Genomic DNA, 25,094 nt, shown 5'->3' on the forward strand with positions numbered 1-25,094 from the left:
TTTGCTTTTCATATTCAGTTTGAGGTGTAGCCTGAACCAGTAAGGGTAGACTCTTGGTGTGCTAGGTGTGCCAACTACTGTTTACTTATTGATCTTTTTTCTTTTTTTGTCTCATGGCTTGCATAAAATGGTGTACCTTGGATTGGCTGCCTGGCCACCGGTGCGTAAAGGGGTGTTGACTGTCAACAAGCCTGGCAATTGGGTGGCTTTGCCTCCTTCTGCCTTGTCCATTCAGCTGTATAATTACTATCTCTTCTACCATGTCTCTCTCAGACACTGACTGATGAGACAAGCCATAATGAAACCGTTTTAGCACTGGGAAGACCTGCAAAGGAAGTCAAAGGCTGGCACTTGCATTGCTGCTAATGTCTGTTTTTATGGAGTATTAAGGCAAACTCAGAAGTTTTCTTCAGGCATAGGAATTCTTAGGAGAAAATCCCTAACGTGTAGTGGTTCAATAAAAGTGTTGCTAGCACTTTTTGTGTTTTGTGTAAACAAGGCATGTGCAGACTATTAGAAATAGGTGCAATCCAGTAGTTTAGACTTGCACATGACCTGTTTATAATTGAGTGTCTCAGATCAGTGCTTCACTGCAAACAGTCGCTAAATGAACTTGGGTAACAAAATTGTGTTGATGGGCAGTGATTCTGAATCTGAGGTCTGTTGGTGACAAGTGGGTATATCCTCTTCTCCAAGTGGTTCACAGTTTCTTCTCAATTTCATCCTGCTTTGTGCTCCACCAGATGGTATTGCAAGTATGAGAATTTGTATTAAAAAAAAGAAAAATCTGTAGCATGGAAGGGCTTGAATCCTATTCCCCCAAAAGCTGATATTGCAAACCAGTTTACAGAACAGTTTGTGTGAAGCTTCCAGGTAAAAGAATCTGTTGAAGTAAAATTTTCTGCTAATTCTACACGCTACACTGAAGCAAAGGAAGAGGAGCATTAGAATATGCTAGTAATATGACAAATGAACTCTAAAATTTGCTGTCATTTTGCAAAAGTCACTGTCAGTTTAGTTGGTTAGACTCCTTTCAAGGAAGTAACCCTTCAGCACAGTTGTATATGCTGGCAGGATTTAAAATACCTTAATAATCTTGGGATTGTTTTACATTGCTTGCAGTCTTAGCCATGTCCTGCTAGGTGGACCTTTGCAAGCCAATCCAGCACATCATCTTCTCCTGAATCACTGTAAAATTATTTTCTTTTCCCCCTTTTTAGTAGGAAGGAAGGTTGTGCCTGGGATTCTCTTGTAACCTTTATTTTCAATGTCGGTATTTTGGAGGCTGCAGGTGGATGTCACTTTATAGACATTTATGTGAGAGGCCCTGTGCTGCCCCTAACATTTATTTGGCTCCAAGTCTAGAAGATATCAGCTTTTAAAACATCTAAATTACCCTCAGAGCTGCTTTTAAAACAGTAATCCTGGCTTCCTCTACTGGGTATTGAATGGATTGTGGAATGTCTTCAGAGGGATTGGAATGGACTGGAGTGAACATTTTGCAAAGCCTTAACTCCATATGGATCGGTTTTTTATAATGTACATAAATAGTACATTAGCTCTTTCAAATCACTTTCTAAATGAACTGAACCAGCCTCAAAGGAAAATGTATCATAGTCATGCTGTGTGTGTTAGAGCCCTCTTAGAGTCTGATTGAATTCAAAGGTTAGTAACATCCCACACGCAAGCTTTTTCTGGCATATGTATGTGGGAATTAGGATCTTTTCCTGAGTTTTATTGAGGTTATTCTGTTTTGCACAGCCTTTGCTAGTGTGTTTATAGGTAGTCCCCTAGTTTTGGAAGAGTAAGTCTACATAACTTGTGAGATCTTTCAAGGAATTGGGCTGGCTCGTTGAAAGCAAACGCTACAGTGATGAATGGCTCATTAGAAGAAAGTTGATGGCATTTGGAATGAGAATCAAACTGCTGTAGTGTATCCAACAAAGATGCTGAAACAAGTGCCTCTTTCTGTGATTGTTATTAGGAGATTTTATGAACTGATCTTTTCAGACTGTTAGTTTCTCCTCCTTCTCCAGGGTATGAAAATTTCCCAAGCATCTGGATACTTGTGGTAATAAAGGAAGAGACTTCCCAAGAAGGTGGGCGGTAGGATGAAAATAGGATTAGATCAAAGTTGCATGTTGCTTGTGGCAGCCGTGGCCAGGTTTCTGTGGTGAAAGGGACAGGATCTGCAGCAAGGTGGAAATTCCCCAGCGGTGAGCAAAGTTTTAAGATGCTTGGTGTTGAGTTAGGTATGGAAATGAATAACTAGTGCTACTTGTAGAGGCCAGCTGTAGCACTGCAGTTAGTTCCGCGCTGTCACTACGTATTTAATTCTTGGTGTACTGCTTAGTTTCTTACTGAAAACAGAACTCTTTGTAGAAGCTGTTACAGGGAAGTTCCCCAGAGCGTGGGTGCAGGTGGGGCTTTTTTTGGCACTGAGGTAGGTGTTAATTGTGGTGTAAGGGAGAAACATACAGAGGCGAGTGTTTCTGCCAAGATGAGCAAAGAAGGAAAATAGTTAATATTGACCTTTTTCATTTTAACCAAGATCAGTGTGAGCAGCAGAGGCTTGGAAAGCCTTGCAGAAGCAGGGAAGGAGTGAGAGATGCTGGTGTGGTGGTCATGCTGTGCTGAGTCACTTTATGTGGTCTCTGCTGTGGTAGGATGGAAGCCAGCCTTAGGCTCTTATCTTTAGGTTTGTCTTAGAGGGGGGGAAAAACTCAGCACATCATGAATGGGGGCTAGGCAGCCTTTTCTGGCACAGAAACAGTGGGCAGATGTGTGTGTTACAGAGCTAGTAGTCACCATTTCTGTGACACCTCTGCAAAACAAACCGAATGTCAGACTGACTACTCTCTGCCTGTGCTGCCAGAGTAGCCGTGGTCCAGGGGTCTTGAAACAGCTAGGGGCTACTTCTTGTTGTTAAGGCTGGGAGCTGTGGTTTGGCAGTACTCCTTTGGGACAGGGGAAAGTGGGGTGTGAGAAGCAGGATGCATCCATCTCACCTTCCTGCAGAACCTCTGAGTCCTTGGCAAGGGCTGAGCAAAACTTACTCCTGGTCCAAGACTGCGTGCAGTGTCTGCCCGTTCAGTCTGAACAGTGGAGAGTTTGCCACTGCCTCATGAAGGATAGATGTAGGGCAAGGGTGGTAACAGCAGAATATAGAAATAAGTATCATCCTACTGTGTTTCATACAAGTTGCCTTTCGTTGTATGCTTGAATTAACTTAGTGGGACAGCAGGTTAGCATGTGGGTGGATGGAATAACCTTGCTTGTCACTGTGGTGTGTATTGTATTTTTTAATAGCATAAAACCTTCGATGCTGTCGGGCACATACTTGAAGAATGTTTATCTTTACAGAGTGCTTTTTTTCTTTTACACTTCTGTTCCACTCCATAGTTCTGCCAGTTTGATCACTACTTTAGCTTTGTTTAATGGGTGTTATCTGGTGGGGTTGGGATTTTGTTTTGATTTGGCTTTTTCCTTTGAAACATCACACTGGGATCTAAAATGGAGCTGCTTTAAAACAAACGCTAGGATATTGTATGCATTTTTTTATCAATGTTGTCAGTGGTGACCATATAAAATGAATTTTTGTGTCCTCTGAATATGCCCCAAGCTTAACTAAGTGCCATGCTGATGAAGAGTCCTCCAGGGCTTTATGGAAATGCTGGCTTAAGACACATCTTTGCGTTCTGTGAAAGCAGGAGGGACAAGTATGGTGTTGGTTCTTCTAAGATTGATAGTGGCTTAACAGAACTGAAATCCCCACTTTCATGCATCCCATTTCACAGAGGTCGACAGAGGCAAATAATGACTAGACGGTGTTGAGAAGTATTTCAACTAGGTTTGTAGGAGCTACTTATGGTGTTAGCCAGTTAAACAGTCGTCCAGCCCCATGATGAGTGTGGTTAAAATCCCACGAGAGATCCTGTAGGTCCTACATATACGTTTATGGTACGTAAGCATGGTGGGATGCACTTGTGGAGAGAAACAATTGATCCTGTCCATGTGATGATTTTCGTCGAGCTAGCATGTGCAGTAAGCAGGAGGAGAGGAGTTAATTTTAGCTTGATTAGCGACACAGAAGGGAATCAAGATGACTGCATTGTTAATGGCAGTGGGATGAGATCAATGAGTGTAGTTTGCCATGCACCTAGGTGGGTGTTTTAAGCAATTTAATTTTTCTTTTGTTTGATTTTAAGAGAACCAAGAGTACTAATGCATTTAGTCCTTGAAATCTTTCTGTGGTTGCAATTCTGGATACTTTAATGTTGTTGCATGGTGGTGGTTTTAAATGAACAGCAGGTGCTTATCCTGTTCCTTAGCAGTTCCTTGTTTCTCTGTTCTCTGTTGCCCTGTTCAGCAGCAAGTGGCGAGTGGTTCTCAGGACTGGACTGGCAGTTTTTCTCCTGCTCACCTTTGTTTATATTCTGGAGCATGTTCAAAACTGTTTATGATTAAACATTGCTCAAACAGCCAGCTTAAGATTTATTGACATAAGGAGGCTGGGAGGAAGGAGTGGCTGGCTGGTCATCTGTGTCTACTTTCAGCTGATAGTGCTGTTGTTGAAGGTGTACACATGTCTGCGCAACGGCTGCGGTGCATCAGGCTGCTGTTCGAAACCGTGGTTGCAAGGGACCGGTACCCATTGGCACAGTCTTTTTCCCTTTGTGTATGGTACAGTAAAAGCAAGGGAGTGTATGTGGGTGACGCACTTCTCTTGAGCTTGGGGTTCTGAAGATATCCCATGGCTCTTGAGCAGGGGACTACTATTTTTCTCTTGGTGGGAGAGGCTTGCACACCTCTGGGGAGAGAGATCAGGCTTTGAAACATGTTAATAGGGTTATGACCTACGGGAGTTTTAAGTGGGAATCCTTTTAGAAAAGACACATACCTCTTAAAAGACAGTGCTGTTGTATGGAAGGTAAGGAGGTTCAAAATGGAAGGTTGGAAGGAGAGCACCATTTAGGAAAATAAATGAAAATACAGAAATGTCAGACTTAAAGTAAGCTCATTTAAAAAAAAAAAACCCACAAAAAACAAACAACAACAACAAACCCACACATCTTTTCTGAAGCTAAAATAATTTTTTTCCTGGCCCCTCTTAGCTACATGCAAACCAGAGGTGTTAAGTAGCAATTTAGCTTTGGAAGGAGTCTGTACATAGTATGTAAGGTTTTGTTTGTTTATTTTAAAATCACAAATATTGATAATTTCCAGGATTTAGGGAAAAAAATAAAAAAATAAAATGCAATGCTGACAACATACTAAAAAAAACTCACAGATTGATCAGCCTAACATGGAAAGAGATTTTTGCAGTTACAAGACTTAATGATAAAAGTGAGATACACAAACGTTGCACATAATTTACATTTTCCTCTGAAAATCAAATATTTATTGGCTGGTGAAGAAATGGTTAAGATAGGATCTAGACCTCTACAGGCTAGAATAAGTGATTAGCGCAACAGCGGTACACAGGCCGTTGTGTGCTATATAGAGTCTCTTAACTAACATTATTTTTATGTATACAGCCACACACAACACAAAATAACATAATAGGCTTGCTGTGTGTTACAGATGATATCAGGAGTCTGCAGTGCTGATAGTGAAACTTTCTGGTGCTGGCAGCCAACCTCATTTAAATAAAAACATCGTTTGCTCTTTATGCCACTTCTTCACTAGCAAACTTTCATATCAAGTTTTTGATGTCAGGCTGCTCCATTCTTATGCTTAAAACACCTCCTTATTCCCAAGCTTCAAAATAAACAGCAGCTTTAGGTTAATTTTAGATTTTAAGGACAGCTTATTAAATGTTCTCTGCAGGTAGCTAACTGTTGACATCTCTGGGAATGCAACGGCAAAGTTTTTCTCTGTTCTCATTATACTGAGAGGCATGATAAATGAGAGAGACTAATTGATTGGTGGAGTGGTGTTGGGTTAAGACATGGCTTACCATATGATACACAGGAAAAAGACCACTGTATCTTAACAGTTTGTTCAGAGACATGAAGTTGTTTATAGTAAGGACTACACAGGGGAACAGAGCAGCTTCTGTAATGGTGTGGTGGAAGTGGGGCCAGAATTCACCCTCGGGAGACTTGAATAAAATAAAATTAAAAAGACAAAACCCCCAACCGATATTGATTAAAAGATAGGTGTCACTGATGCTGCAGGTTAATTTATATTGATATAAAATTGCATCTGATTTGTGTGGGTGTAGGTAAGACCTTCAAGGCTCGTACATTTAGCGTGTTGGCAGACTTGAGTTAATCTTGCAGTGCTTCAGACTGGCTGTACTCCATGTAATCTGCCCTATGTGCTGCTGAACTGCAGCTTGCTTGTGTTTTAAAGGACTAGGAGCCCTCAGGAGTATAAGAGGAATTTGTCTTCTGATAGCAAGCGGTGTGCCCAGCGCTCCTGGGTTGGCATGAATGGCATATTTTGAAGCTGACTCCAATGTTTTGAAATGTGAAGCTAAGTGAGGTACAATTATAGCACCACCTCTGTTTCTCTGTGTCTGGTGGATGGGCACTAAGCATCTACCATGTTGTCTTGGCATATATACTTAAAGCCTTCCACAAGGCCACCTTTTAACAGAGTCCCCGATGGAAGTACTGCAACTCTGCCTTAACAGTATTTGTTATAAAAGCCTGTTAATAATAATCTTTTGATTATACCAAGGCTTGGTGTTTGAGGTCATCTTACATATTTATAATCTGTCTAGAAATAAAATGAATCCAGAGAAATCCTGACAATTAAGTGTTTATAGTTGGACGTTTCTATGTTTTAAATAGATAAGTGAATTAATGACCGGTGTGCCACTGAGTATGTAAGTGGTGATAATGATGGCATTTTTAAGGATGTCCTTCAGGTTTTTTTGCAGGCATTGAAGTGAATGAAAAGACACTACTAGGTGGCTTATGGTGGTTTCTGCTGGAAAAGTTTCAGAAGGGTGGCTTTTGAAACTGTATGTTCCTGGCCCTTTGATTTCTGGAGGAGATTGAAGCAGCTTCTGGTAGGGTTTTTGGCACTGGACTGAGCACGATTACTATAAGATCCATCTTGCAAAGCTGAGAGTAGTAGGATCAGGAAAAGACCTGTCCGTAATGCGAATTTCCCAGGCAGGGTGGTGTCTTTTGAGGGCACCTCTCACTATTTCCTGCTGGCTCTTCATTAGCTGAATGAAACACCCTTCTTAGCCATTTGGGTCATTTCTTTCCTGTTCTTCTATGAGATGTTGGTTTGTTACTTTGTGAGTTTATTCCCTGACCTTGTTGTGGTAGTTCCTTACACTGAAAAAATGGCAACTACAATATCTTACAAGTTGGGTTTCTTACTTTCCTGCACTGTGTTTTACTCCTCAAAGGGGAGAATCTGGAAGTGAAACTGTACTTGATGTCTCAATTTTTGAAGAGTAAAATCAGAACATTAATAAAGAGATGTAACGGATGTGAAAATAAAACAGCAGCTCTTGATTCTTCACTACTGATTCTCCAGTGTGAAACAGTCTCGAATGTTCTCGCTTGAATGAAAAAATTAACTGTTTGTCAGTGGTGATGTTCAATTTATCAGATTGCTCTGTGGCAGCAGTTAAAAGGTTTGCTACATAAGAAATGGTAGGGAAGATGCATGGAATAAACGGACTGTTGAAGTTTCACAGCATGGTATCATAGTGCAAACTCTCATGAAAGTTTAATAGCCAGTTGTTGGAGCCTCAAAAATGAAAATGCTTGTCTTCTGTGCACTTTGAAAGAAGATATTTATGAACCAAACCAGCATTTTGATTTTTTTTGGGGGGTGGGGTGGGGTGGGGGGTGGGGCTTCTAGTATCTCTTTTCCTTCTTAGCCTTCCTGATCCGCCTTGGGGTGTTTATACTCTTCCCCCTCCACCACCTGCTTGGCTCAGTCTCACTCTCTGCCTTTTCCCCAGATGGGCAGTGGCCGAGACCCTGCTGTTCATCAGCACTGTGAGGTGGGATGTCTGCAGAGACTGGAGGGACTGAAGAAACAGAAATGATTTTTGTTTATGTCTGTGTGTTCATGGCGCTGGCAGGGACAGGAATCTGTTTGCCCAGACTTTCCTGTGAACGTTGCTGTCTTCAAAGGAGTTTGCTAAAATACCTATTTGAAAAATCAGCCTCTGTGTGGAAGTGTTTCTCAGTGTGTTTGAACCTTGATGAAATGGCATAAAGGGAAGCCCTGTGCAACTGAGCTCAATAGAAACATTCATTACAGCTAATTTACTTGGTGCTTCTAAAGAGACTTAGCTATTCATAAGTTGTGGGTTTGCCTGATGCTGCTGGTAATATTTGTTTTAAATAGATACACTTGCCTGCACATGCTCTTTGCCCATCTGAAATCTTGTCTGGCTGTGCTGGAAACCTTGTTTTAAACATGGCAATATGCAGTGTGAGGCAAATCCCAGTTTAACCTGTGGTGCCTTCTCATTAAGTGAAAAAATCCTTTACCATATGTATGGTTCCAGCTGAGCAGTAGCAAGGAGCATGAGGAAAAGGTCTTGTCTGACAAAGAGAAATGGCAATTTTCTTTTTTTTTTCTGAAGCACTGTCCTTGTTCAGCCATCTTACTGTGCTTGCATTTCTCAAGGATAATCAGCAAATAAACTCTGGAAGCATGAGGGTATTAAAAAGCACTTATTTTGCAATGTGCAGAGCCTGTATGTCCCATCCAAGACAACCACAAAACCGCTCCTGCTCCTGCAGACGTGACCTGCTGGTTGCTATGGGAGAATTGCCATGGGCACGGGGCTGCAGGAAGCACTTGTTGGAATGCAGAAAACATTTTTGGTCTTTGTTTGGTCCTCTTGCATAAAGCTTGAGTGACTTTGGGTTTGAAATAATTAAGCTTAATTAAAAAAAAGATAATCTTGACTTTTCTGTTTCAGGAACTTTTGAAAATGATGCCTTAGAGCATCAGCGTGGCAGCTGATGCGATTTACCTGATAAAGACCAGAGCTTTTCTCAAAATGAATGAATTGCATTTCGTTTTCTGAAAGGAGAAGGCAGTGTTTGGATCATGTGATGCTTAAATCTGAGTCTGTGGTTACATGCTCTGGGGTTTTTTTATGATCTAATATAAATCTTTTTTTGCTGGTACCTCCTCCTTTCCTTCCTCCCCTTGATACTGGCCCCCTCCACCTTCTCTGTGTTGGTGCTGGCGTTGTCGTGTGGAAGGTGAGATAAGGGATCTGATCTGCCTGACGGTTTACTCCCAACAAAAAAAACACCTGAACTATTATTTCAGCTACCTGGTTTGCTTTGCTGTGCAGTGGTTCAGACGGTACTGTTGGCACGAGGGTGACATTGAGAGGAAACGGCTGAGGGGAAGGAATGGTGGTGGGGCTAAAGGAAATGCCTCTTACTACAGGGAAACAGATTTAGATTGTGTTAAAATAAATCTGTATGAGATTGAGTGGTTTAATTGATATCTCTTTGGGCAGAAGTCGTCCAGTTACGCTTCCTAGTGAGTCCAGGGTGAGCATGGGAAAAGGAGAATTTCCAGCTAACTTGAATGCATGGGAGGGGAAGGACAAAGAATCCTTCCAGTAATCTGGAATTACAGACTAGTTGATACTAATTTCACTGGACCAGGTATGAGGAATTCTTGATTACTTCAGTGTGAGTTTGCCTTTACTAAAACCAGGTGTACATTAGCTCTAGTACGGGAACGATACATAAGAATTGGTTAATGCCAGGGACCCCAGTACACTGAAGTTATTTGTGCATCTGGTGTAATAGAACAATGGAACAGTTGCTGGTACTTTTTCAGGAGAAGGTTCCCAACAGAAGAAAACTAAAATTCATGAACTAGAAGTAATACCACTCTCTCGATTTCAACTCATTATTTCAAACCTGAGCTCACTTAAATATGCACATAGACAATTTTAGTTCGGTCTCAGCTGACATACATGCTTAACATGCAATGTTAAGCGTGACAGTATGTATTAAATAAAGGGATTGTATTACAGAGCATGCAAGGCAAGTGATTTATGAGCTCTGGGTAACTGTGAAGTTAGAAACCAGTCCTGATCTAACCTAACGTGTGACTTTCTGAATAATTGTCACCAAACATTTCAATGGGTTGCTCTGTCTTTTCAGCAGTGACGGAGGTTGCTATACTCCTTTATTTGCAGATAATCTCAGTGCTTTCTAAATCCGATTTTTCTTCAGTTATGTTAAAAACACTAACAGGGACTTGTATAGCTTTTCCTCTAATTAAACAATAGTGGATAATACCAGAGGTGTTTTTACAGAGAGCTCCATAGTTTATTTCCTTGTCCTGCTCTCTGGCGACATGCTTGGCTTATCTTCAGACTGAGTTGATTAATTACAGGAAAAACAAATGTGGATTCTGAGCTTCACCATTTACATGCAGACCCTTTGTTTATCTCTTCATGAATGCAACAAATTATTTTACTGACCATCATGTTACAGCCACTTACCTGATGTGAGTTTGATAAAGGACTTTATGGGAGGCCTTCAGTAGTTTTCAGCGTTAAGTCTGGTCAGATCAGTAGAGCAATTGAACGGGAAATAGCAAAAGCTAAAACCTCTTTACTTTAAGACTGTGGTAACCTCCAAAAGGAACCAAGCACTCTTAAAAGCGTGGCAGTTATACTACCTGTGTCTCCTAGCCTAGAGAGATGTGTGAAGAAAAGAATTATAATGACTCTTAAATTGCCATGGTGATAGGTACATGCTTGTTTTGTAATGTGTATTTAGACTTAAGAGAATAAAGTGTATTTGTCTTTGTTCCTCCAGAACTTTCTGTAGTCTCAGTGCAATTAACTTTTTCATTTGGAATGCAGATGGCACTAGCCAAGTGGATGATATAATTAGTTTCTTATTGGTATTGCTTACAAAGTGTTATTTAGGGGGAAAATATTCTAGGGTAGGGAGTGGAACAGGAAATATTGGATGACTTCAGTATTATTATTAGTAGTAGTAGTAGTATTACAGAGAAGGGGTGAATAGTACCTAATCTCCTGTGACAGCTCAGACAGCTTTCGGAGCCTGTTGTACAGTTTTGACATTAATTCAAACTAATATTCATTTTAATTCATTTGTGATTGAAAGGTAGTTTTCTTACTCATGTTTTTGCCCACCTTGCTGCTTCAGGCAGCTGTGGTTCCAGCAAAATAATCATTTTGAGCACAGTACTTATGATGATGATTCCCATTGGGGAGTAAGAGTCTAGTTTATTTTAGTGAAGATGGAGAAAATGATTTGGTTATTTTAGTGACTGAAATGGGTGGAAACCCTTCTAAATACTTGGCAGCTGAAGTGTTTTGTTTTGTGCTGGCTAATACAGTGTGTCTTGCTGTGGAAAAGCTGAAGTTTTGAAGAGTATTGCTTTCTAAGGGCAGAGTGCAGCATCACAAAGCAAGAAATCTTGGTCCATAAATGTTCTGAGTTCAGCTGTTACACAGTGGTCACAGCAATTATCAGAGCCTTGTTTTTGAAGAAATGTGAATCCGAGGTGGTAGCTCTTGTCTCAGTTTGCTTATCCTCTCCGTGGGCAGACCTTTAGGACTCAGATACATGTTTAGTCAAGTGAAGCAAACTGTCTTTTTCTAACCAAATTTAGTTCGATACTGGATGCGCTGGTACCGGAGCTTTCCCATTGTGTCTCTTACCTTGTCCAAGGCATCTCCTTCCAGACTACTTCAAAGTATTATGGGAATAGGGAGTGGATTTATGAGAATTATTTAATGGGAACTTCATTTTCTTAGAGGCAGGCAAGTGGTTCTTCCCTTAGCTGTTTACAGAAGGTGAAGAAAATCGGTTACAGGACAAAATTGGCACTTCTTTGTAACAGCTGCTACATACACAACCTGCGCATTGATCATGGCCTGAAATTTTGATGTTTATCCTACAAATTGAATGAAAGGGTGAGAAGTATCCACCTTGCCCTCCAGTAAAATCCTAGAATCATAGAATGTTTTGAGTTGGAAGAAACCTTGAAGATCTAGTTCCAACCCCCTGCCATGGGGAGGGAAAATTATGCCAGGCACTTTGAAATAAATGGGAATGATAACGGCCTGACAGAGATGACTGTCAAATTCTTTCTTGTGCTGGGAAACCAGATATGTTTTTGGAACTTTGCATGGGAATAATACCATATTCTTCTGAGTGAACTATGTGTAATTGACACAAAACGAATTGGTTTCAAGGAAGTTACAGGGGACAGAAATAGCTGTTGTGTGGGCCTTGTTTAGGATTTCTTATCTTTTACAAGGGTTTTTGTGGGCACCTTCGTCAAACTTTAGCTAGTAGTGACATAGTTCTGTTTAATCATGACATGTAATTAGCTCTGGCTGCCTGCTTTTCCTGAATCTAAGGTATTTACTGATTGTAGAGATAATTGCCTCATCCTTAAGAGTTGAACTACTGTCCCCTCACATCATAGAATCATTTAGGTTGGCAAAGACCTTTAAGATGGAGTCCAACTGTTAACCTGGCACTGCCAAGTCTGCCACTAAACCATGTCCCCAAGTGCTACATCTCCAGGCGTTTTAAATCCCTCCAGGGATGGCGATTCCACCACTTCCCTGGGCAGCCTCTTCCAATGCTTGACAGCCCTTTTGGTGAAGAAATTTTTCCTAATATCCTATGAAAACCTCCCCTGGTGCCACCTGAAGCCGTTCCCTGATGTCCTGTTTCTTGCTCTGTGGGAGAAGACCGCCCCCCCTGCCTATGGCCTCCTTTCAGGCAGCTGTAGAGGATGATCAGGTCCCCCCTTATCCCCCTTTTCTCCAGACCAAACCCCCCCAGCTCCCCCAGCCCCTGCCCGGCTCTGGACACGCTCCAGCCCCTCCACGTCCCCCTGGCAGTGAGGGGCCACAGCTGAGCCCAGGGTTCGAGAGGCGGCCGCACCAGTGCCCAGTGCAGGGAGACGGGCACTGCCCTGGCCCTGCTGGCCACGCTGGTTCAGAGACAAAGTCAAGAGTGGCAGAGAGAAGGATTTGGATACTGGGAGTCAGTGGTGTGGTAACAGTATCTGCAAGTTTAAAAAGGAAAAGTGGCAGTTGGAGCAAAAGGAGACAATCATGCTTGACTATGCTTTTTGAATGAAACCTTGCACCTGTGTTACTGTTCTGATTCAAATTGCAAAATGTGTTATTTTTAACAAAGCACTTCCTACAATGTTTCTTGCTCAACCTGCGTCTCAGCGCTGTTAACACAGATGGTACCAGCGCGTTTATAACTGCAACACTCAGGAATAACAGGATTTCATGAATTATGGCACGATAAAGTCGACAAAGATGGTACCAAGTTGCTGATGACAATGCACGTGTAACAGTCTTCCAACTTTTCTAGTTATTTCTTTTTGTATAATAAACTGGATTGATGTTATATCACCTTATGTTACATATAATTATGTTTATTTACATGACATAATATTTATAAATATCATTCCAGGTTTTCTATATACATTTTTGTGTATCTCTATTTTATACATACATTTCACCTTGACTTTTTCAGGATTTGTCTTCTCCATTTTGTCTCTGTGATTTTCCATGGTGTAAATGTAAAATCATAAATCCAGCACAGTTTCCTGTCTCCTTTTAAAATCTTTAAATACCCTTTTCTTGCTCTTACACAGCAGGTCTTACCAGAAGTCATTTGGTGTGGAACTGGCACTCAGGGTGCTCTAACAAAGAATCAGTGACTGTAATAGCTGCTCTTAAACCTGGGACTATGTTTTGGCAAATGCATCCCCGTTTCCTTTGCATCTGTGAGTAAAAGGTGCTTTGTAAAAAGCAGCCATATTCTCCCCTTCCTCAGAGTTATGCAAGGTATGGAGTCACTTTGGGTTTTCTACCTAACCATTTTTCACAAAGTCTGCCATAAGCGTGACTGTTTATGTAAACAGTGTTTCTTAGCACTTTATTTTTCAGATCTTCTGTAGATGAAATGCTTGTGGTCACTGTCACTGGTTCACCACATGAAGGATGCCTAATAGCACTGGTGCTGTGTGGTCAGTGTGAGGGCCCTGTCCAGGAAACTTCTGGAAAATCTGTGTTGTTTAAAACAAACAAGATTCTAGCAACATCTTTTATATCACTGTAACCATGTGTGGCATGTGTACTCTCTCTTCCCCTTGGTCTCCAATGTATATATAGCATGCGTTCAGCAAGTGCTATGGGGTCTGAACTCATGCATGCAGCAGGGACCCAGCAATCAATTTTCTTTTACTTTCTCCTGCCTGTAACCTAAGAAGGCAAGAACTGTTTCTATGCAGTTTATGGAGGGTGGGGTGTGTGTGGGTGGGTGTGTTGGTGTGTTTTTTATTTCAACACAAACTAAAAAAAAAACTTTCTATTTTCAATGTCTTGTGAAGCAACCTAGAAAAATGGGAATCCTTTCCCACAAGGAATTTACATATGCAACATACCATAACTGTGTATGAGTACAATACATAGGGTTTATATGGCCAGGGATTGTAGGATGTACCTGTCTGTGGCAGGTTATCGAGTGGAAAAAACTCAAGTGGTTCTAGAACTGAAGCAGATTTCTTCCTGCCTATACCAAGACTGAGAGGCTTTGCAGACCATTAATTTACCCCTCTAATCAGCTGGAAATTTCAGAGGTGCTTAAAAAGAGTTGCTTCTTGGGCACCCTGGGAAATACCAGTTAACTTCATTATGCTTTTTATATTGAGTCTAATCTGTGCTTCCAGATTGATCTTTTTCTCATGATGGAGATGTTAAGCAGTAGTAGTAGTTGCTATGCATCTTTGATAGGAATCATGCAACATGCATCAAATAGTATAACTCAGTTTAACCTGAAATTATACAGTAATCTTAAGGAATGTATGCTCAGTTCTGCTTGGACTGTCTGTCTTGTCCTGCTTATCTTCTGTAGAAGTGTAATTCTCGTAGGCTTAAATCTTGTGCTAATGTGCCTTACTCCTAAATAGAACTACCTGATATAACTTGAGTTTATCCTCTTCTAGTCAGAAAGAGGTTAGTTAAGGAACAATTAGAAAAGCTCATTAAAACTGCATTCAGGTTCAGTGTAATGAAAAGTGAGCTTCCTGTCACAAGATGATTCAGAAAGCATGCTTTTCTGATTTCTCATTGACACAGTTCCCCAGTATTAATGCATGTATGTAGTGTCTTGGGCCGTGCTGTTGTCACTGTTTGCATTACTGTGATGGTTGTGATAGAGACTGGAGCAATAACATTAATCTCAGGCATCTTCTCACCCCTGAGGGAAGGGAGGAGTTCTGCAGGAATTTACAATCTCTTTTGCATTGCATTTCCATTTCTTGGGTCCCAGGTTTTTACAGCAGTGAAAGCATAAATTCAGATAAACTACCCCCACCTTGGCTTTGCAGGTAGTGTCAATACTAGAAGCAGAATCCTTCTCGAGCTGTGAGCACCCTTGCACATATCCACAGTGATTTGTCTGGGACTAGTTTCTTCCAAATTGACCGTGTATGTGCTAATCAACATAATCAGTGAAATCTAGTTGTATGTCCTGGGTTCTGCTTCAGTAGATTGGGAAGCCTGTCTTTCTCAAAACAAAATCACAGCAGCCAACAAATTGTTTGCTCCTGTAGTCAGCCTGGCTTCTCTGTTTCTCTTCCCTCAATCCAGTGTAAGATTGCAGGTAATTCACATGGCTGAATCAGATAGCTTTTGGGGAGGCTCTCAAGGAAAAGCAGTGTTAAAACGAGCCTTTTCAGCACGTTTTTACTGGATTAGTTTAGGCTTCATTTTTCAGGTTGACTCATGATGTTGTTAAAGTAACAGATTTTGTTAAGATAGACCATACTCAGGCTGATGGGACTGCCTCACAGTGTTTTGGATTGTAGGTATATCACCTTCTTACCTAACATTGTTACAGCATCATTAGTTGCACCATCACCTGGAAGCAGTAACATGTAGGAAATGTGAATCTTGCATCACTGGGCCCTTCTGAAAAGGAAGACTCAAGTGGCAGTGGGATAGAGCCCCTTACTGGTATGAAGCTGTAGTGGGGATCTGGCCTCAACAGTGCTGCAAACCTGCTGTAGTGTTCTGTGCAGTCAGGCCTGTTGAGAGCAGCAGCAGGTTGGGATTGCACTGAACACTGTTAAACAAGGACTGATTTGTCCTTGACTCAGATGTTGAAAAATGCTGAGCACCTGGTGTTACAGCAGAGAATTCCCTTGCTCTGTGAAAGAAAGCTCAGCTTTTCCCTAGTAAGGGCTTGAAAAATGATACTTTGCTCATACTGATACTGAGCCTTAGTCCCTGTGATGCTCATCGCAAATGCTTTTTTCTATAAGCAAATCCATGTAGCAATATGAAAGCTTAAAATCCAGAGTAGTGGTTCAACACCTTGTTTCAGGTTCATCTCAGTAAGCTGTGTGCCTGCTGCTGGCAGACATTGCAAGGCACAGACACCGCTGTTTTGAATTGTGCGTTTGTATTGAGTCTGCAGGGAACCATGTTTAGAAGGGTTAGATAAACATAATTAGGTTGCATTGCCAGCAATGATGTTCTTATTTAATGCATTAATGAGTGCAGGTGGCAGGACCTCTGAAGTGAATTAAATGCAATGCAAACTCCTGCTGCACATAGCAGAGTCATTGTGAGCCCAAGCTGCTGAACACTGAGCCAGCTTATTTGAGAGATGAGGTGGGAGATGGGAATGAGCTTCCCATGCCTGAATGATAATTTTGCACTTCTCACGGCAGGTTTCTGAACATTACCTTAAAGCAGAACTAGCTTGTGCGGAAGAACCACGAGCAAGAGAATGTTTTTAGAACTGTAATAGAATGCTTCTCTGCATTTCTGTCGAGGGCAGCATTAAGATAAGGTGGTCACAAATACAGATTTACTTGCTTGCTGCTGTGTTCTGTTACCTGGCAGGATTCAGTAATGCACTGACTAAAAGAATTACATTCAGCCTACACCAGCACTTACAGTGCGAGAACAACACTGCCTGAGTCCCTCCATTTTCTTCTATAGGCAAGATGCTGGGAGCCAGTACAATTACTGTGCTCTGTTGGCCTTTCCCACGGTGAAACCTGGTTTTTATTTCCTGCTGCTTTAACCTTAGTATCAGTGAAATGATCCCTGGAAAGCTTGTATTGATTGCACATGATTGTCTAATTAAAGTGCAATAAGAAGAATTGCAGAACACTCGCTCTTGCAGCCCTGTGCCTATTGTAGACACTATAAATTAGAAAGCTTTCTGTTCAAATATGGAAAATGTCAGTGCTTATTTCCTTTTGAATTTCCCAACATCTCCTGAAGGCTACAGTTGTAGATGTGTGATTTTATTTTTTTTTTTTCTTAAATAACAATGGGAAAGAAGTGTTATATAGAGAGAAAATTGGGCCCTGTAGGGTTGCAGGGGCCCTGGTCTAACCCTGCTTGCTATAAACCATGTTGTCTAAAGGGAGGCACTTCCAAATTAATGTCTTTTAATCTGAACCCTGCTAGATGGTCCTTTAGCCTCACTTGTGGAGATATAAATGGGTATTAGTTATACAATATGTAGAGGCCAGTCCTTAAGCAGTGTTGTGCGGTCTTACCTGGAGGCAGTTTGTTACTCTCTCTGGACTTTATGGCTCTTTTGCTCCATGTTGCTTGTGGTTTGATACTTTCTAGTAACTTCTATCTTCCTGACTTGGGTGCAAAGAGGTAATAAAAGGTAAATCCTAGAAATCCTAGTCATCAGCAGGAACCTGAGAGTTTGTCGTTATAGTTCTGCATCTGGCTTAGTCATTGATTGAATACATGGCATTGGGGAAACACTTAACTTACCCAAACCTTCAGCTTGCATCTAATCTCTAGGTGATACATGATACACTACGATACATTTACAGAGATGTATGAATGATCAGTAGTTCTGCCCAGGTCGCTGGACAGAAAGATGCTATCGAGAATGGTGGACTTCTGTGCTGTGAATGAATTAATGGTTCACCAGTTGCATACAAAAACACTTTGCTTGGTATCATGTGTGAAACTAACATTTCCCTTTCTCCCCTTTACAGATGTACTTTCAGATTCCCTAGCACGGTTATAAAGATCCAGTTCACATCTTTATACCATAAAGAGGAAGCAAAAGAGGAAGCCTCATCGCCTCCCCTTCGGCCACTTTACCCTCAAATATCGCCTCTGAAGATCCACATCCCGGAGCCGGATCTCCGGAGTGTGGTCAGTCCCCTCCCATCCCCTACAGGCACTATCAGGTAAGATGTTGACTATCCAGAGTGCTTTCTGGAAACTCCATCTGTGTTCTCTGACATAAGTCTGTCAGCTCTGTTTTGTTTGGTATACTTGTGCATGAAATGCCCCATTAAAAATAACTAGTTAAATATCTGATGTTCAAAAATGACGGAAGACCCCTAAAAACTGTGTTTTGGTAGCTGGAAGTAGGGCACAAGGGTTTTGTTTAAGAGCTTGAAGGGTTTGGGGGAAATTGTTAGTCTCATGCTATAGAGTTACTAGTCCGTCTTTGGCAGTGGAATTAGAAGTGTATCGAGCTACCTATATACATAGAGAAAAGAAAGCAGGCAAATACTTTCTATGTTGAGACCGCCTGTTTTATTTTTGTCTCAATAATACTTTGTTGTTGCTGGGTGGTGCCGGTATTATCTGAAGTTGGGACAAGGGTGGCTGGCCATTGGTACGTGGTTTCCTGGGAATAGAAGGAAATGGGGGTAGGATGCTGGCGGTGTGCTAAGGGGCTGTAGCAATCTGAATGCACATCTGTGCGAGTATCCTGTTTTTTAAATTACCTGATTCATGAATGTGCAATAGAAATAACCTGAACATCAAGTTACTGTCTGGAATATTTTCTTTCTTTCTTTTTTCAGCAATGAGCTGATGTTATGGATTGCAGTGTAATCTCTTTCAACATTAAAGCTGTTACTTGAAGTATAATAAATTCTATAAAGTAAGGTAGACTCGTGATATATGATGATGTGTTAAGAGTTTTAAAATGTGCAGACTTCAGAATAGCAAAAGCATACCTGGTAATAGTAATAGCCTTTTGTTTGTTTTCTTGTCTGCACATTTGTAAAAGAGTATAATAAACATCTTCTGACAGTTAGCACTAATACAGTGAGTAGTATTCACATTTACATGACTGAGAAGAACTTCAGTGTCACAATAAAGCCAGTTTGGTTTTGTATAGATCTGGAGGGCTTGCTTGTTTGGGTTTTTCTGCAGGTCTTGCAGAGCTGCACAGATGTACAGTGCAGATATTCTAGAAAGAGGGGGATGGAGGTAGCTGTGGTTTTAGTCCTCTGTTCAGGCACTGCTTTTAGTTTATATTTAACCTTCTCTTTTTAGATGAAGCTTGTTGCTGGGAGGGGAGGGGGATGGTTTCTTTGCCAACATATGGTAGTTAGTTTCCATTCAGTCATCTTGCGCAAAGCAGCACAGTGTGGTTTGTGTTACTAACAGAGGCTGTATCTTCTGACTCTGGCATATGCCTGCAACTGATATTTGACTCCCCGAGAATGTTTCTTTTGCATAAGGAGAAAGTGGAAATAGTAGTGTTGAATTGTGCTCAGCCCCTAACGGAGTGTTTACTAAGGATGATTAATGATTGCATCTGTTTGTCTTGAGCAGAAGCTAATCCAGCCAAGTCTTCAGAAAACCTCAAAAGACATCTGAGGTTTCACTTGCCAAACCCCTTTCATTTCCGAGTTCCTCTTACACAGAGGAGGGGTGGACACGTTTGTAAACATCCCTGCTCAGCCCCTTCAGCCTTCCCCTCTCATCCAGCAGGGTCTCGCAGCTCTCATACCCTGTGGGCCAGGCTTTGGGAAGTGATTTGGGGGTTCCTGCCCAAGAAAGGGAATGCTCTTTGGGGAGCATGTAGCGACGCATTCTGGCCATCTGGCTCTCAGGGCAGCTCTCTGCTATCCTGGTGGCTTCACCGTGGTGGGTGAGGCTGGCAGTGTCGCTCTCCCCCCTTCCCAAGGGCAGGTGTGGGGAAGCTGGCTGGGGCTGGGGCTCGGTGTGGGACACGCACTCCTCTCCCATCTCTGGCTTTGGGAGGTGGTTGCATGAGCTGGGCTCTCCTCCTCCTCCCTCTCCCCCTTCTAGTATTTACTTTCCTAATTTGGTGCTTTTGCCTCGCTCCTCCCTGATTGGCCCATGGAAAATTATTGCAGTTTGGAAATCCTGGGCAGCCTGAAATTTCCTTTTTGGAAAGTGGCTCCTGGCCCCCTTTTCCTGCCTCCACCCCGGTGCGGGGCAGAGGCTGTACCAGCACTCCCACCGTCAGATCCAGCCCTGCCCTCCTGACCCCAGGCCCTGCTCTGCCTGCCTGTTTACATTGCAGCTTGCTTCCCTGCAGGTTCCCCCCCTGTAAGCTTCTGGGTTTTTTCCAGCCTGTTTATTTTCCCTCTGCAAAGTGCACTGCCTAGAGAGGGAATGAGCTTTAGTTAAACACAACCAAACCTGCCACCCTCAGCAGCTTTGCAAAGCAAGATTCCTGCTTACTCCTAGGGAGAAATGTGTCCACGGTTTTCTTAGCTAGGTGTTTTATCTCCAAGAGGGGCCACTTGCAGACGTGTTTTGAATGCTGTTGTACAGCTTTAAGGGAAAATGTTGGTTGGCAGCATGCTGTGAGGCTTACACACAGGCATGGCATATTTCTTCCTGCTTTGAATTCAAAATTCCTTAAAAAAAAAAAAGTAGACTTGAATGTTCCAAAAAGGAAAAGGCCACTGTGGTTGTAAGAAATTGGTATAAGCAGCCTGTATAATTCAAGGCATTGAAAAGCTGAGTGAAAACCATGTGTAGTTTGGTTAAGTTCAGCCCCACCTGTTGGGAGATACAATGGATTCACAATTTCAGAAGTTAAGGGACGGTCTTCTGGTACCTGGCTTTAAGGTTCTGCAGCTTGCATTTGGAGGATCCGCTTTGGGTGACACTGGTGAGATGAAGTTCCTCACCTATACTATAGACACGTAACTTTGCCTAGTTTTGCTATAAATCTGTAGTATCTACATGAATGTGACTCCATATATGTGGTGCAATCTAGTCCCCAGAGTGGTTTGCACTTGAATTGTAAACAGGTCTGCAGAGACAAGGTGTGATGTAGGAGCCTGTTCCTGGTATCAAAGTCATGCTGAGTTGGAGTTTAGATTTAGTGTTTAGTTTTCTCTTTATTATCTTCCAGTCGGTGTTAATGACCCTGTAGTAGTAGCTTAACTCAGTTTTCCAAACAGCATTGCCCGTCCAGCACTGCCCCTCAAGGGTGGGGTTTTTTTAGTATTTATGAAAATTAAATTATTTCTCTGTACATGCTTCCCTATTCTAAACAGCAATTATGTTCTCACTGATAAATATTAAAAAAAAGCCTACAATGAAGAAATACTAGATGCTGTACTATGGTCAGTATCGTTATTCATATTTTACAGCTGCTACGTCTGGCTTATCTTTGTACCAGAATGACTGTGGGCATGAACACTTTGTCTTGTACTTGTCTGTTTTTTCACTGGAAGGGCATGCATAGTTAGCTTACATACACATTCTTTATCAGTAAAAAAATAAAATAAAATTCTTAGACTTGTAGGAGGAAGAGCCCTTAGCACCCTGTGAGAACCACTGATTGAAAAGTGTCTGGTGAGGTTCTGTGCTGATAGTGAAACTGGTATATTGGACCCAAATTTTTGTTTTAATTGTTAGTACTTAATGTGCCTGCTCATGTTTGGCTGTTACTAAAAGGGTCAATAATCTAGTTTACAATGGAATTAATGGTGTGAATAATGAAAGATCAGCTGGTGTCCTTCTGCATCTTTTGTTTTATAAGCTTGATTAGTAAACCAGAAGGTGTGAGCTTAATTGCCATGGTTTCATAAGCTATACTCTTGAAACCTTCTTTTTTTTTTTTTTTTTTTTCCCCTTATTTTCAGTAGGCAAAATTAGTTCCGTAACATGTTGCATGCTCTGATAGTGGATTACTCAGAGGTAACTGCAGTTACTTTGGCTTAGCCATCAACTTGTTTTGTGGCCTTTAACAGGCCATTTAAATTCATTGTTTGATTTTTATATATATATATAGTGTAATTACTACTTTCCAAGAGTAAGTAGAAGATAAATTATGTATTGGGCTTTTATTCCATAAAGCGTAACAGAAGTGTGTGTTTGTGTGAGCCGTGTTATGGTAATGTGCAAATACTGGCTATGCTTTGATTCAGACTTGGCTTGGAAAAAGGGAGTACTTTGTAATAGGCTCTAGGACAGCTGTACAAAACTGTTTCAGAACACTTGGGATTTAATCTGGACTTGCACGTGTCCTCTGAAGGTATGTAGTGGGAAGCTGAATGAACCCTGACTTCAGTGGATGCATTCACTTGCTGGAACAGGATGCATAAATGCTGCCTGCTCTGTTTCATTCAGGCTTTCCTTCTTTCTATAGCATTATTAGCCATTTAACTGAAAAGCAGGTGAAGAGCTCCAAGGCAGGTTTTTTGCAGGCTCTTTTGCATTGTCTCAGTTATCCATTACTTCCTGTAGCATATACAGCTCGGGTAACTCCCACAATTGGGCAGACCGGTGATTATTTTTAATCACCCTTGTCTCCAAACCACAAGCCAACTAGTGTGATGCATATACATTAGGTAAGAAAAGCAACAATCTATATACATCTGTACTGGGCTTGGGAGTTCCTACGCATATATATTTCAGACAGTGGACCATGTGCTAGAGGAGATGTGCCAAGCCATGTGCTAGAAGAAAAGTTGCAGATGTCACCAGCTACACGAGCACTTCCTCTTCCCCAATCAGTATAAAATGTTCACTGAATCCATGGTCAGAGTGAGCTCACTTCCTTTTGAAGAGGGGAACCAAACCACTGGAGCACAGACAAGTAATAAGAATTTCAGCTTTTGCAGATAGCTAACTTTCCCTCACTGTGGCTTGTTCGACAGCTTTGTTTTTCTTCAGTGTTAAGCAGGCAGGGCAGCTCTCAGATTTCTCCTTTCACATCAAAATCCAGCTTGGTTTGGCAGTCGCACCACTTGTGATTGTTTCTGAAACATGCAACATGCAAGAACTTGCCTTTTCTTTGAGTTACGATTTTGGGACTGGGCCAGGGAGGGAGAGAGCAGCAGAGGATTCTCACCCACGATTGCTGATTGGTGTGTCATGGAAATGCTTGTTTCACAAGCCAAAGTGCTGTACTTTGACCTGATTCTTGCTTATTGCACGTAAAAAGCGTACCTGTATCTTTTGGTGCCCCTTTTTGCAGACTCATGAAATGGAATATAGGGGTAGTCTGGGGTTTGTGGTATTTCTCTAACAATAGTCCTGGTGTGTGAAGCAACACACCTTTGATTTGCATTTGAGGAGGAGACTGGGGAAGATTTTAAGAAATGGGGGTTCTCCCTTTGAACTCAACAGGGGCTTAGAAAATTTGCCTATCCGGACAGGAATCTCTATACTGGCAGTGTTGCCAAGGCTATAACTCTTATCACTGCTATGTCTTTTGTACCTGCTTTACAAATGTGCATTTTGGCATTTTTCAAAGGCACTGCTTATGTGCATACCATATCCTAAACCACAAAGTTGGAGATGAGTTTTTTCCTCTTTAACAATGCAGGTTCCAAGTCAGGTGAGCAATTTTACGTGGGATCCCAGGTAATCCTCTCTCTTTGTCATAGAGAGGATAGGTGCTTTATCAATGTACCTGGCTTAAATTAAACCTCTATAGCTTGATCCGTGTGGATACCTTTCTTGCAGAGAAGAATGAAATTAAGTAATAGAGCAACTTCCCTGCATTCTCATGCTGCCTCTCCTTCTGGGGAAATTGGCACTGGAGTCTGGGAGTGTTTCTGTTCCCAGCTTGTTCGTAGACTTGTAATGTGACCATAAATACATCATTTAACCACTTGTTGCTTCATTTTTTTAATTTCTTTTTCCCCCCAGTCTGTAAAATGTGGCTAGTATTGAGAGTCTGGAGATTTTTACCTAAGAATCTCTCTGTGTACTCAGGTAACAAGATCCCTCTAGCGCAGTATTCTGCTTAAGATGGGTGTGTTTGGGGTAATAGAACACAGCAAATGCAGAGTAATGCTAACTTACATGTAGTCTGTCTTCACCATTTTCTTGGAGCAGGGACTGCCTTGGAGCAGGGACTTCCTGACCATCTGTCTAATAAAGCCCCTAATGGATTCCCTGTCTTCCTCCTTTCCCCAAGAACTTGTATGAAGGCCTTTTGCATTCACATTGACTTCTAGCATCAGCCCTATGTTGTTCCACAGTGTAACTACAAACATAGAAGCACTTTCTCTTGTTTTGGATGTGCTGTTTAGTTTCATTTTGTGTTCACTATCTTTTCTATTGTAAGAGACCAGGAGCTGAACACCACCTCTTGGTTTTGTTTTTATAGGCTCTGTCACCTTGCACCTCACTATTTGTTGCCTGTATGGAATTCATCCCCTATCTCTGATCATCCTAGTTATTCCTGTCAGTAGCTTCTCTGGATCTGGTGTATCCCCTTCCCCCCCCCCCCCCCCTTTTTTTTTTTTTTTTTTTTAAATCACAAGACTTAAGCAACACACTGCGTCCTGGGTGTGGACATACCATGCACACAGTGGGTTTTGCACTCTGATTCTTTAATTAAAGCAAATTGATTTTGGACATTCCAGCAGAAATGCAGTAAGTTGTACATATTCTCCAGTATCTGGTGTTTAAAGACTTTATTGTTGCTAGCAAGCACTGTGAACTTAAGAGGCTGTATTCTTGTTGGCAGGAGTTGAAAGTGGATCATGCTGCTACAGAGACTTGTTGCGTTCTCAATAGCCAGAAATTAAGTCCTGTGTTTAAAAAGTGTTCTGCCCCTTACGTGGGTGAATGGATTGCAGACACAGTGTTCAACCTTCATCTTTCTGGCCTTCCAGCCAAAGAGGGGTTAACCATTAAGTGGAAAACATGCTGCAGATGACTGATGTGATTCAGCACATGGTTGTAGTCCGATTCTAGAGCTGAGTCTCAGCATGGTATTTGGGGAACTGTGGCTCGATGGCTGCCTGCAGTCAGTGTTTCAAGTTGAGATGCTGAATCTGTAGTGAGTAACAAAGATCTCTGGGACTTGGGACACTAA

At 41.7% G+C, this 25,094-nt stretch overlaps 1 protein-coding gene across 2 annotated transcripts in view; it reads left to right on the forward strand.

Annotated features, from left to right (window-relative positions):
- Positions 1 to 25,094, forward strand: part of FOXK1 (forkhead box K1) — a 56,160-nt gene that overhangs the window by 8,916 nt on the left and 22,150 nt on the right. For both annotated transcript variants that reach the window (XM_055804176.1, XM_055804177.1), the window contains exon 2: positions 18,022 to 18,219. In XM_055804176.1, coding sequence (XP_055660151.1) covers positions 18,022 to 18,219 — 198 coding nt within the window. The remainder of the gene's footprint in view (positions 1 to 18,021; positions 18,220 to 25,094) is intronic.

Source organism: Falco peregrinus, chromosome 5, assembly GCF_023634155.1.
Source record: "Falco peregrinus isolate bFalPer1 chromosome 5, bFalPer1.pri, whole genome shotgun sequence".
Taxonomy (NCBI): domain Eukaryota; kingdom Metazoa; phylum Chordata; class Aves; order Falconiformes; family Falconidae; genus Falco; species Falco peregrinus.